Raw genomic sequence first — 12439 nt, 5'->3', positions numbered from 1 at the left:
GGACTGAGGCCCTGTATGCTGTAATTTCATGACACACAACTGATTAACCCTATGCCCTAGTACAGTGGGGGCCCTCGTATTCCCTTTTAAAAGCCATTTACGTTCTCTTAGGAGTCCCAAGGCACCGGAGCATCTAGATGAGCAGGCACTCGGGCTCTTTGGGAACGCGTTTTCTGAGACAGTGTCGGCCCCCAAAGGCATCGAAACCGGGAAATTCACGTGCTTTAGACACCTCGACAGTGTCAGTAGCTCTATTCAACCTTTTCTTTTCCTTCAGCTAAAGATCTGATGGGGAATTAAGGCTACAAGCCACGGAAAGAGCGGTGGCGAATGCCAGGGCTTTCCACTGCATGCGCTGGGTTCTGGCCGTGCGGTCCTCGCCGAGGTGATTTCTGAACCAGCAGAGCCCCTGCTGGACTGGAAGGTTCATTTCATGATTTCTGTTCATTTCTCACACAAACAGTGTGGACGGTGACACAAGCGTGGCGCAGCCTAGGGAAGCTACAGTCTGTGCGAGCATCGATGGTCCGATGCGTGGTGTCGCGCCTTTCCTAGACTTCCATAACGGCAGTTGGTGCCAATGAACTGCGTTGCTGTATTTAATTGCGAGCTTTCCAACAACCCACAGAAGAGAGAGCGTGCCCTCGACACTATGCAGTTTGATAGTGGGCGCTGCAGCAGAGCCTTCAGGTCCTCGCTGCAAGGGGAGGCCTCCGCAGGTCCGTTGATCGATCTTTGACCTCTCTTTGGTGTACCTACACGCTGTTGAGTGCCGATTTGTCAGGAGCAGCGATGAATATGAGGGGGCAGGTACGCCGTCCGGGGTGCTCCTCCAAGCAGGAGGCCTCCTCGTATGTGGGTGCCCCCGCGCAATCCAAGTGGCCAGCATTTGGCCCTAACATACCCAGGAAGGAGGAGGAAACGCCTGTCCTCTTTAAGCCCGAGAAGGTGTCATCTGAAGGCGCTTGCTGCGGGGGAGCAAGCCTTGGTAACGGCGACTGCAAGGACCGCCTTTCAGCTCCTGCTTCCTTGGTGGCGACACCCCCCGCAGCGGATTTTGAATCGCAGGCCGCGGCGGGGGGGAGCAAGGGCAGGGGATCCGATGCTGGAAAAAAGAAAGCGTCCGTCAGTTTCAGCGACCAACTGCCCACCTGCGCGGGGGGCACCTCCCAGCACTCGCCTGCCTATTGCATGGGCAAGCGTGTGGAGGCTTTGCCCGACAAATGGCGCTTGCTGCCCGCTTTTTTTGAGAGCCGTGGACTCGTGTCTCAGCACTTGGCATCGTACAATCATTTGATAACCCACGAACTGCGGGCTATCGTGCGGGCTGCAGCGAACCGTCTCATCAAGTCGGACGTGGACCCTGCCTTCTTCTTAGAGTTCCTGGATATTCAAGTTGGAGATGCGCGCTTGGAGGAAAGCATGCAGCAGTTCAAGCTCACTCCGAAGGTGTGCAGAGTGCGCGAGCTGAGTTACTCTGCGCCCTTGCTGGCTGAGGTAGAATACAGCCGCGGCCACGAGATCGTGAGACGGCGGGGTGTCTGCATCGGCTACATCCCTGTCATGGTGAGAAGCAAGGTGTGCGCGCTCTACGGGAAGACGCAAGCGCAGATTCAACAGCTCGGGGAGTGCCCGCTTGACCCCGGCGGGTATTTTATTGTGAAAGGGACAGAAAAGGTAAGGCGCACAGAGTGGCGTGTGTTGTTGGTGGACGCCTCCGGTGGTTCACTTTTCGCTGCCTGCCAGAACTGCAGGAAGGGGCTGTGCAAGAGATTTCATCCATGCCTTGCCGTTCATGCTGTACAGATGGCTTTGCAGCGGGGAAAGGGTCCGCTTTGATTTGGAAAAGGCATGTTCGGGCTTGTTCGCGCCTACTTTCCGAGACTCCGGCGATTTCGTTCAGGGATCGCGTCCTCAGGTGTTAGCTTGTTCGCATTCCTTGAGCTTGCGTGCTGTTGCTGCTTTCAGGTGCTGCTAATGCAGGAGCAGCTCTCAAAGAACCGCATCATCGTGGAGGTATGTTCTTTTCGCCGGACCGCTTGGGTAGATGTTGGCACGCTTTGGGGAAGGCCTTGCATGCCGCGTGTTTGAGCGGGGTTTCGGCTGGTTTGCGGAGTCAAGTAGTTTGAGCAGTGTGTCTCACTGCTGCATCCTGTGTGTGTGTGTGTTTGTGTACAGCTCGACATGAAGCGCAACGTTTGTGCCACTGTAACGTCGGCAACAGCCGAGGCGAAGAGCCGTACCTCCGTTGTGCTAAAGGGCAGGCGTTTGTTTCTTCGGCATAACTCCTTTATGGACGATCTTCCTTTGTGCATTTTACTGCGGGCCATGGGAGTAGAAAGCGACCAGGAGATCACACAGATGATTGGGGAGGCTGCCTGTGGCTCGGACGGGCAGGGTGATGGCGCTCACGAAGCCCTCTCTCTTTCCCTTCAGGACTGTCACACGGAGGGAGTGTTGACGCAGCAGCAAGCGTTGCTGTGGGTAGGCACGCGGTTACGGCCGCGCATGTATGGCAGGGGCTTCTTTGCGCCAGCGAAGGAGCGGGAAACGCGCACCGCGAAGAGCGCAGTAGACGAAGCAGTCGACACACTGCATCGCGTGCTTTTGGCGCACATTCACAGTGCAGGCAGCGACTTTCGTCCCAAGGCGAGGTTTCTGAGTCTCATGGCAAAGCGGTGTCTGCAGGCGGCCAGCGATCCGCGGCTGCTGGATGACAAGGACTATTACGGAAACAAGCGGCTCGAGCTAGCGGGACAAATGTTGGGGCTGTTGTTTGAGGATTTGTTCAAGCGTTTCTGCAGCCAAACGAAGAAGCAGGCGGATTACGCGCTCACACGATACCACCAGACGCGCGCCACTACGCGCCAGAAAGAAGCGCTGCAGTACCCAGACTGTTTCCGCAACCTCCCGACGGATATTATTACGCGCGGCCTGCAAACTGCCCTTTCCACAGGCACCTGGTCTATCAAGCGGTTCAGAATGGAGCGCTCGGGAGTCTCGCAGATCCTTTCCCGACTCTCTTACATCGCCACTCTGGGAATGATGGGCCGTCTGAACTCCCAGTTCGAAAAGGGGCGAAAAGTCTCCGGTCCGCGTGCGCTGCAGCCCTCTCAGTGGGGTGTGCTGTGTCCATGCGATACTCCGGAAGGGGAGAGCTGCGGCCTCGTTAAGAACCTGGCCCTGCTGACGCATGTCACGACGGATGAAGATGAGGCACCCGTGGCGAGGGCTATCTTTGCTCTCGGAGTGGAAGACGCTCAGGCAGTCAGCGGGGAGGAGCTGCACGAGCCTGCCGTCTTCTTGGTGTTCCTCAACGGCTGTCTCCTCGGCGTGCATCGACGGCCTTCGGAGCTGCTGTCTGCGGTGCGCCTGCTGCGGCGCAGAGGCCTTCTGGGCCCCTTCGTGTCGATACACCTGAACGCAGCTCACCAGTCCATTTACATTGCGACTGACGGAGGCCGCCTCTCGCGGCCGCTCATCGTCGTAGAAAACGGCCGTCCGCTGCTGGAACGCCACCACTTGGAGCAGCTGGAGCGCGGGGAGCTCGTTTTCGGGGACCTGCTGAATGCAAGTGTGCTTGAGTGGGTCGATGTGAACGAGGAGAACAACCTTCTGATTGCGCTGTCCGAAGAAAGAATCGAAGCAGCCACAACGCACCTCGAGATCGACCCCTTGGCCCTTCTAGGAGTTGTCGCCGGCCTCATTGCCTTCCCGAACCACAACCAGAGCCCTCGAAACACATACCAGTGCGCCATGGGCAAGCAAGCCATGGGCGCGATTGCGTTCAACCAGTTCGCCAGATGTGACACGCTCCTCTATCTGCTCGTCTACCCGCAGCAGCCGCTTTGCAAGTCCCGAACGCTGGACCTCGTGCATTTTAATCAGCTTCCAGCAGGTAAGCAGAAGATGTCTCCAAGGGCGGCTGAGAAATTCGCAGGGCGCTTTCGCATGCAGTTGCCAGTCCAGTCTCCTTAGGCAGGGCCACACGGCACAGGGCCCCTAGCAGCAGCAACAGCACGGGTGGCAGGGGCTTTTTGCGCGAGTGGCGCCACTGTTTGTGGATTTGTCAGTGTGTGGACGCTTCACATGGGTCCAGTAGGACTTCGCCGGGTTCTGCCCAGTCGAGCCAGCGTGCAGCGCGCTCCTGAATCCGTTAGTCGTGCATTTATGGAGTCCGTGTCGCTTCTGCCCCTAATGCGCATGCATGCATGCAGAGCGTGGCTGCGTGTGCTCTGTTTCAAACTCAGGCCAAAATGCAAGTGTGGCAGTCATGAGTTTCAGCGGGTATGACATTGAGGATGCGCTGGTTTTGAATCGGGGGGCCATAGATCGAGGCTTTGGGCGCTGCTTCGCCATTCGGAGGCAAAGTGTGGACTTCAAGCATTACTATAATGGTGCAGCGGACAGAGCCTTTCCGCCTCCGACAGCCGCAGAGACGGGGCGTTCAGACACGGGAGCGGGAGCTCGAGGGCGAGGCCGCGGTTTCCCCAACCGGAGGTTTGCAGCTATTGAAGATGACGGGCTGGCTGGCGTAGGGGAGCTGATAGAAGAGGACATGATCTTGGTGAATCGGTTTTCTCCTGTCAATACGAAAAGCCCCATATCGGACCCTCTCCGCCTGCAGCGGAGCGATTTCACGCCGTCTCCCGTTCGCTACAAGGCCCCCGTGCCTGCCTACGTGGACCGGGTGCTGCTAACAGAGAATGCCGAAGGAAGCCGTTTGGCCAAGTTCATGCTCAGACAGACGCGCTTGCCGGAGCTGGGGGACAAGTTTTCGTCGCGCCATGGTCAGAAAGGCGTTGTCGGTCTGATCGCGCCCCCCGAAGACTTTCCTTTCGCGGAGGACGGCTGGACTCCCGACCTAATCATGAATCCTCACGGGTTCCCCTCGCGGATGACTGTCGGCAAGCTGCTCGAGTTGCTTGCTGGGAAGACTGCGCTGCTTAGTGGAAAGCTGCAATACGGAACTGCGTTTGGAGGCGCCAAAGCGGCGGACCTTGCCAAAGCGCTCGTGGCAGGGGGGTTGCATTACTCTGGCAAGCAGTATCTAACATGCGGTATCACGGGAGCCCCCTTGAAGGCCTACGTCTTCTGTGGTCCGATCTACTACCAGAAACTCAAGCACATGGTGCAAGACAAGATTCACGCGCGCGGTAGAGGCCCCCGGCAGTTGCTGACACGGCAGCCGACGGAGGGCAGAGCCAAGGACGGAGGCTTGCGGCTAGGGGAGATGGAGCGCGACTGTCTAGTGGCCTACGGGGCCTCTTCCTTATTGCTAGAGCGCCTCGTTATTTCGAGCGATGCATTTGATGCCACGGTTTGCACCCGCTGCGGCCTCATCGGCGCTGGCGGCTGGTGCTCGATGTGCAAAAGTGCCGGCAACACTGCGACGGTCCAGATCCCCTATGCCTGTAAACTGCTCTTCCAAGAGCTCATGAGCATGAATGTATGCCCTCGAATTTCTCTCAAGGAGGCTTAACGTGGGTTTTCGCTTTGGGCCTGCTGTGCATAGGCCGTTTTTTCGAGACGCTTTGAAAAGCGGCTTTTTAGAGGGTCCTCGCGTACTTTTTTTCTCGTGGCTTCAAGCAGTGCGGCCGCATTTAAGCAGGCGGCTTTAAGCATCGCATTCTACCGGGAGAATCCTAGCACCTAAAGGGCTGAAGACCCCTCTTGCAGGCCGCACGTCACCTGCTCTCCCCCCCGGCCGAACTGCGCAGTAGGCATGCAGTCGTAGCCGCACCAGGCGAGGCGTGTATATAGCAGGCCCTTTGAGGGAAGGCAGGGGGCAGCTCGAGGCACTTGAGAGTTTGGCGTGTTGTGCGCCTTTGCATCGAACGCCCTTTGAGTGAGGCGATTGTGCTCCATAAGACAAGCGTGTCGGTCAGCCCGCGAAAGGCGGACCTAGCAGCAGGCATTACTGTGGAGGCTTCCATATATTCGTGTTGGTGATGCTCCTTATCCCGAAAGGAGGTCTGACCACAGCGTGGCTTGTGTGCAAAGGTGTGCCAGCCGTTCGCTTCGTCCTTCACTGAGGACGACGCCCTAGTTCCCCAGATGCGCGTTCAGTAGAGGCATAGAAAGACTATGAGGGCATGCCAAGATACATCTGCTACAGCCGGAGTGTCCGTCGTCCACTATGTGCTATCCTTTCTAAGGACGCTAAAACAGTGTTGCAAGATGAGGCTAGGGATCGCGCTGCCTTGCGCATCGTAGGGGGCGGCAGGGGAAGGGCGGAAGGGTCAAGCAAAGGTGCCACAGCGATCTTTCTTTATCCAGCCCACGTGAGGCGGCTTGAGGCGCGGCGGCCTCCCCTGCATGCACTTGGCGCTGCTGGAAGTGCCTTGACGCAAGCTTTGCATGCGCCCCCCAGCGGGGAGCAGCACGACGGCCTTTCCATCATTTAGGGGAGAAAACACCCTGACACAAGAGCCGCTGCATGCATCCTTGGACAAGCACCTTACGCGCACTGCTAGCGAGCGACTAAACCCTCTGCTTTCCCCGCCTGAGATCGAGACTCGCTGGGAGGACGCACCGTAAGCGGCTCAAGTATACTAGATAATGCCTGCGCATGCGCCAGTGCTCCGATAATAGCCGCCAACCAGACGTTAAATATCGATGGACAGGTCCAAACCTGCAGAAACCTCGCACACAGCACAAAGCAGCGCGTGTGCGGGCTACTACTGCAAGGAGGCAGCAGGCACTTTTGAGCAGTGAAAACATCCTCCCCGCACAGGCTGATAAGGATCCACGTGCATGCGCATGCGCCGTGAGGCATCGTCTCCTCTCTGGAGAGGCTAGAAATTCCCTTCACGCCTCCGAGGCTGGTTTCGAAGACATGGAGCAGTCCCTCCCCAGCAAGGCAACAAACTCACCGCGATACTTAGACCCGCCCTCCGCCTGTTTCTTTCTCTTCAGGTGCTGCAGAGTGTTGCGAAAGTTCTTCATCACATCATCTTCCTTGTCTAGACACAGGACCACACCCATAACGCAGACAGGGGAAGCACTCTCTCTGCCCACTGCACGCCGGCAGCGCGTGAACGTGTGCATGCCGATGGGCATACACCGCGCGCATCATGTGTATGAGGCCGGTGATCCAAGCCTCGCTACAAGACAAGCCAACGCCTCGCCACGCGAGAGGCCTCGGAAAGTCACATCAACGCATCCAAGCGAGGGGGGGGGCTGCATGCAGATCTCACTACGCCACGCGCGCAGAAGCGTGGCTGCAGCGGACGAGAAGCCGGAAATGCAGTTTTTAAGACTCTCCATATGTCAGCGCCACCCACGAACGCGCATGTTGCGAAAGGAAATTCATCAGACAGAGCCGTAGGGGAAAGGAAATACCCACCAGCTACACTGCACCACGCGACTACACACCCGTGCTCAACCTACCCAATTCTGCAAACCTGCAGTGCTCCGCGCAAAGCGCAACAAGGTTCTGAATGAATTCCACGGTAACCTGTTTCACAGACCGCATTCGTAATCCTCAGTTCAAAAACGCTGCACAATAAGGTCTGACCAACAAGTGTGCGCCAGTGACGAGGTCTAGCGAGGCGCTAGTGCAGGCCGATCCCCTCTCCCCTTATCACCCGGTGCACAGGGAAAAATAGCATTTGAGGGCATCTTGAAATTTCCCTTCACCTCTGGGTTGTTTTGGTCGAAGTAGTAAACATATTTGTCAAGAATCTCGATGAACAGGGAGACGTGGGAGGTGCTGGCTTGCACACATATGTCGGCGATCTTGAGGCACTTCTGAAGACACTCGAGCACCCGCCGGCTGTCTCTGTACTCGGGCTGCGCGACAATCCCCACACAAACACGCACGAACATGTATATACATGTATACATGCACATATATAGATATACATATACATATGTGTGCACCTACATACAACATACATACACAGACATACACACACGCCGACCTACCCACAACCTACACACACGCCGACCTACCCACAACCTACCCACAACCTACACACACACCTACACACAGCATACACCCAACAGAGTCCGTGGAGTCACCACAGAGCGGCATGCGGGCAGCGCTGTGTGTTGGAGGAAGGCGAAGCGGCCGAACACCTAGCCTGACGCGATCGGGGAATACAGCGAAGCAAGCGACTACGGCACTCCCACAAAGTAGCGCAGAAAGGAAACACAGCATCAGCGCGTGTTGGTTAGCGGCCTTGAGCACAAGAAAGGAGGCGGCCTGTCGCGAGACTTTGAAAAGCGTGAAAAAGCGCTTTGCTCACGGCGTTCCAGTACAAGTGCGAGCACGAGAGGACTGCTCTGCACTGATCGGGCTTTTTCAACAGCTTGGCACCGTGTTGAGTCAGCTTTGAGGCGATGGAGTCGTAGTTTTCTCGGTCCAAGCGTCTAACAAAGCCAGACAGACAGCCCACCATCTGCGAGACAAGGAACAGCACAACTCCTGCGCTTTCAGGAGGCTTGCTTCTCCCGTCTTGTCGACAGCTGAAAGGCCGTGTGTCTCGACACTCCGCCCACTCGAGTCTGCTGCAGCTCGCTGCCGCCTGCCTCGCCTGCCCCTCCCTCTGATTGCAGCCTTTCGGGGGAAGGGGAGTGCAGCGCGCAGCAAGCTCAGGAGACATCAGAAGCCTCCCAGACGCGCGCAGGGGGTATGGAGGTCATGCTGCATCAGCCTGCCGGTTGGCTGAAGTGTGACACGGAGGAGAGGGGGGAAGAGGGAAGGGGGGCCAAGAGGTTGCTGCTCTTCGGACGCACTTCCGTCAAGGCAGCGAATTGCCGCTTGCTCTCGGTGATCTCCTCCTCGAAGCAGACGAGGGCTTGACTCAAAAACTCGTGGCAAATCGCCTCGTAGCCTCCCACCATTTCGCATGCGTTGTCTGCCGCCATTGCAGCCATGAGCCACATGCGAAAGGCCATCTGCAGCAGCGGCAGACACGCATGCGCGCAGTCCTAATAAAATCGCGTGCCTCCTCGACAGGCCGACGCCACGCTTCCAGACAAAGCATTTCTTTGCCTCTTCTTCAAGGCTCCCACAACGCTCGCTGCGTCTCCCCCGCTTGGAGGCACGCGCGCCGTTCAAGGCATTTCGCGCAGACGACTGCTGATTTTTTTTCAGTCTCCAGTGCCGTCCCACACAGCGCCGCTGTCTCAGCGCTTAACTGCAGTTCCCCCGCCGAGAGGCCCTAATGGGCTCGCGGGAGAAAGGGGGAGGAGGGAGGAGATCTTTTAGTTGCACCACCGTTTGATGCAGAGTGCGCCTCCGCAACACGCAAGACTCTGCGAGCATGCAAGGGAGAAATAGACACCGCACCTCAGCGCTGATTTGCACTAGTTCCAGACACGTCGCGTGAAGAAACTGGCAAATCTTCTTGCCTCCATGGGCTGGCATCGTCACGTCCTCAATCCTCTGCTCCGCTTGTTGCTGCCTCTCCAAGACAGAGGGCAGCAGGCGGCATGCGGAAACAACCAGCGGAGGCAACAGCACGCGCAACTTCGAAGGCCCCCCTGCACCAGCAGCAGAGGGAGAGAGAAAAAACAGAGGCTCAAGAAGCCACCACTTCCACGATAGCTGCAAAATCGCCGGCTGTTTTCGCCTGCCCGCCACCAACAAAGCGCGCGGCAACAAGGTTCCCAGAGGAAAGAGAGGCGCATGCGCGCGAGGAGGGCTGCATGCGCAAGAAAGCAATACCTTCGGAAAACTTGCTCTTCGCAACAAGAAGCAGATTAAAGTAATCGTCCGTGTCGGGAGCGCGCGCGAGGTGCACGAGCATCGCCATTTGCTGCAGCTGTCGCTTCGCTGCCTCCGTTTCCTCTGGCTCCCCAGTTTCCTCTTCCAGCCGCTTTCCATTGAGCACCTCATCTCGAAGCAGCGGAGACACTAAGGTCAAAAACCGTCCCAGAGACTCCGCAGAAGACAGGGGCATGCCAGCCGTCACTACAGCCGACACCATGGTGCTCGCCACTGAGCAGAAGCACGATTGCAAATACACACATACATACACACACATACAGACCTCATGCGTCCGCGCATCCTCTTGAACACAAGCACCCAACGATGGACACCACCCCTCAGCTACCCCCAAACCCAGAGAAAAAGCGCGTATCATGCTGAGAGGCACGGCCAGTACCACCTCTGGGTAGGGAGCTCCAGCTAGCTAGCTAGCTAGCTGGAGCTCGACATGGGAATTCTCTAGGGCGAGGAGGCCATATACACATATATATAGGTACTTCTGTAGATATTTATGTTTCTCTCTTGTCTATATATCAATATAGATATACATTTGTATAAAATATATTTCTACAGATAGATATTTCCCCATAGATATGCAAGGGCTGCCCAAAAACCTTCGTCCGAGGCGCAGACACGCGCAACCGCCTCAGTCCTTAGCCGATACAGCTTCAACACATTCTGTACCTTGATGCCGCGTGGAGACATCCAAAAAGTCCAAAAGGGGGGAGTAGCTCTCAATGCTCAGCACTTGGAGCGACAGAACGCGGAGTGGAGCAGCAAGAAGATCCATGAGGGCATCCATGCCAGCCTCCGGCAGCGGCTTCAAGTGCACGGCGCTGGGATCAGTCACTGCCGCAGCAGAGGCCATGTAGCTCCCTTCCACCGTGGAGGCGCTCAGCTCCGCAATACCAGAGCCACGCAGCTTCGCCAAACTTGGGGGCGATCTCCCGCCACTCCCACCGGCGGCGACACTTGCCGCAGTCACTGCAGCCGACGCGCGCTGGCAAGTCATGGAGAGCAGCCTGTGGGCGCTGTCTAGAATTTGGGCGACGTAGTCCACTCGGGAAGGAAAGAGGGCCAGACAAAAGTTGAGAAATGCCACTTGCATGGCTAACAAACTCGACAAATCCATGCAGCCTGCAATACAGGCGCACCGCATGCACGCACCGCCAGCAGAGACCTCCAATTTCGGAGAACGTGTCTCTGCGTCTGCTTTACCCCGATTCGAGAACCTTCCTTCCCGCATATATTTCCGGCGCTTCGCAGTTCACGCCGCAGGCGAGCCTCACCTCCAGAGGGAGGCTCTGCGGGTGTGCCGCTGCTGCCCCCGGAATACGCGAGGATAGCGGCGTCCACCTGCGACTCGAGGAAGTTACGAAATATATCAAACACGGAGATGTCTTTGGGCAGCGCCTGCTCAACACACGCACCGCAGCAGCGCACACCGTCGATCGAGGGCACAAGCTCCTTCCGCGCAAGAAGAAGAGAGGGACCAAGAAAGAAGGAGGCATGTAACTGCCGCTCAAGTTGCTGTCGCAGGATCCGGCTTCGCACCTCGGGATCGCCTTGCAAGAAGCTCGTAATACGATTTAGCAGATTTACCAACACCGGCTTTAGCGCCACTGCAGAGGCCGAAAAAAGCGAAGCACATTGATAATTCGCATCCTCGAAACAGGAAAAAAACGACCGCAGCAAGAGTTGTCGTCCAGCCAGAAGGGGGGGTGGCGAAGGCGGCATTCTGAAGCGCAGAAAAGCTGTGTATACGCTCGCCTCGACGAGACAGCTCACGTGCGCCGCAAAGCTTGCAACCCACCTCCTCTTTGTACATTTGCGGTTTGACTTAGCAGCAGATCTAAAGTCTGAAGATGGCACTCGTCGGAGAATACCTGAACCACGCAGTCCAGCAAGTACTGCTGAGCCAGGGTATCCTTGCACGCCATGATCTGCAATCGCCACAAGCATGCCGCGTGCAAAAGAGCAGGCTTTTTCCAACAGGCAGTGAGCTTTTTGCTGCTGCAGCATGTTTTCGGAAAGGCGACCGCAGGCAGGCATTGCAGATACACTCTCTGCAGAAGGTGCTCGCACACGCGCCTCGCTGCAGGGGTGTCGCCTCAAGGCCCCTTTATATGTACATATATATATGTACATATATATATATATATGGATTGCGGCCTTCTGCCGCTAGGACGTGCCAATGAAGGCTGCAGAAAAAAGTTTCCTAGTGGGTTTTCTAAGGCTGCCTTCCTCGTCTAGAGAGGATCGCCCAAGGTTCTCCTGAGTGCAGAACAAGCTGTAACACGCAGCCTCTGTCTGACTGTCTGTGCGCACTTGCTGGAGAATCGCAGGCAGCGCCTGCGTCCTGTAGAATTCAACAGTCATTCCCTCGAGCTGTGCCATCCGAACAAGCGCGGAGCCAACAAGAACTCGAAGATCTTGCCTCTCCTTCTCCCTCTTGACACGATCTCGAATGCTGCTCTGTTGCTGCAGTCGTACCCAGAGACGAGCACTCTCATTGAAGTTCGTCAGCAGGAAGAGAAAGGCATCCTCTGGCCCCGAACCGCCTTCCCTAGAGCAGCGCAACATCGGCAGGCGCCACACATCCCCATAGACACAGACAGACACAGACACATCCCCATAGACACAGACAGACACAGACACATCCCCATAGACACAGACAGACACAGACACATCCCCATAGACACAGACAGACACAGACACATC

At 56.8% G+C, this 12439-nt stretch overlaps 2 protein-coding genes across 2 annotated transcripts; one reads left to right on the top strand and one right to left on the bottom strand.

The window, feature by feature from the left end:
• The first annotated feature begins 792 nt into the window (after nt 1-792).
• Nucleotides 793-5482, top strand: LOC34620955 (DNA-directed RNA polymerase III subunit RPC2). The gene is made up of 4 exons (XM_026338074.1): nt 793-1677; nt 1969-2016; nt 2179-3898; nt 4251-5482. The coding sequence occupies exons 1-4, from the start codon at nt 793-795 to the stop codon at nt 5480-5482; spliced, it is 3885 nt and encodes a 1294-aa protein (XP_026193859.1).
• A 1126-nt stretch (nt 5483-6608) lies between these two features.
• On the bottom strand, nt 6609-12301 carry LOC34620956 (vacuolar protein sorting-associated protein 35). Its single transcript, XM_026338073.1, has 13 exons — nt 12047-12301; nt 11532-11661; nt 11273-11340; nt 11008-11131; nt 10403-10855; nt 9677-9949; nt 9299-9492; nt 8743-8904; nt 8253-8405; nt 7642-7794; nt 7393-7459; nt 6876-6965; nt 6609-6634 (listed from the first exon to the last, which is right to left on the bottom strand). Exons 1-13 carry the CDS (start codon nt 12299-12301, stop codon nt 6609-6611), a joined length of 2148 nt encoding a protein of 715 aa, XP_026193858.1.
• Between the last annotated feature and the right edge of the window lie 138 nt (nt 12302-12439).

This window comes from Cyclospora cayetanensis, unplaced genomic scaffold, assembly GCF_002999335.1.
Source record: "Cyclospora cayetanensis isolate NF1_C8 unplaced genomic scaffold, CcayRef3 CcayRef3_contig_227, whole genome shotgun sequence".
NCBI lineage: Eukaryota > Apicomplexa > Conoidasida > Eucoccidiorida > Eimeriidae > Cyclospora > Cyclospora cayetanensis.
The sequence above is the reverse complement of the archived record's forward strand: the minus strand, read 5'-3'. Positions and strand labels throughout refer to the sequence as shown.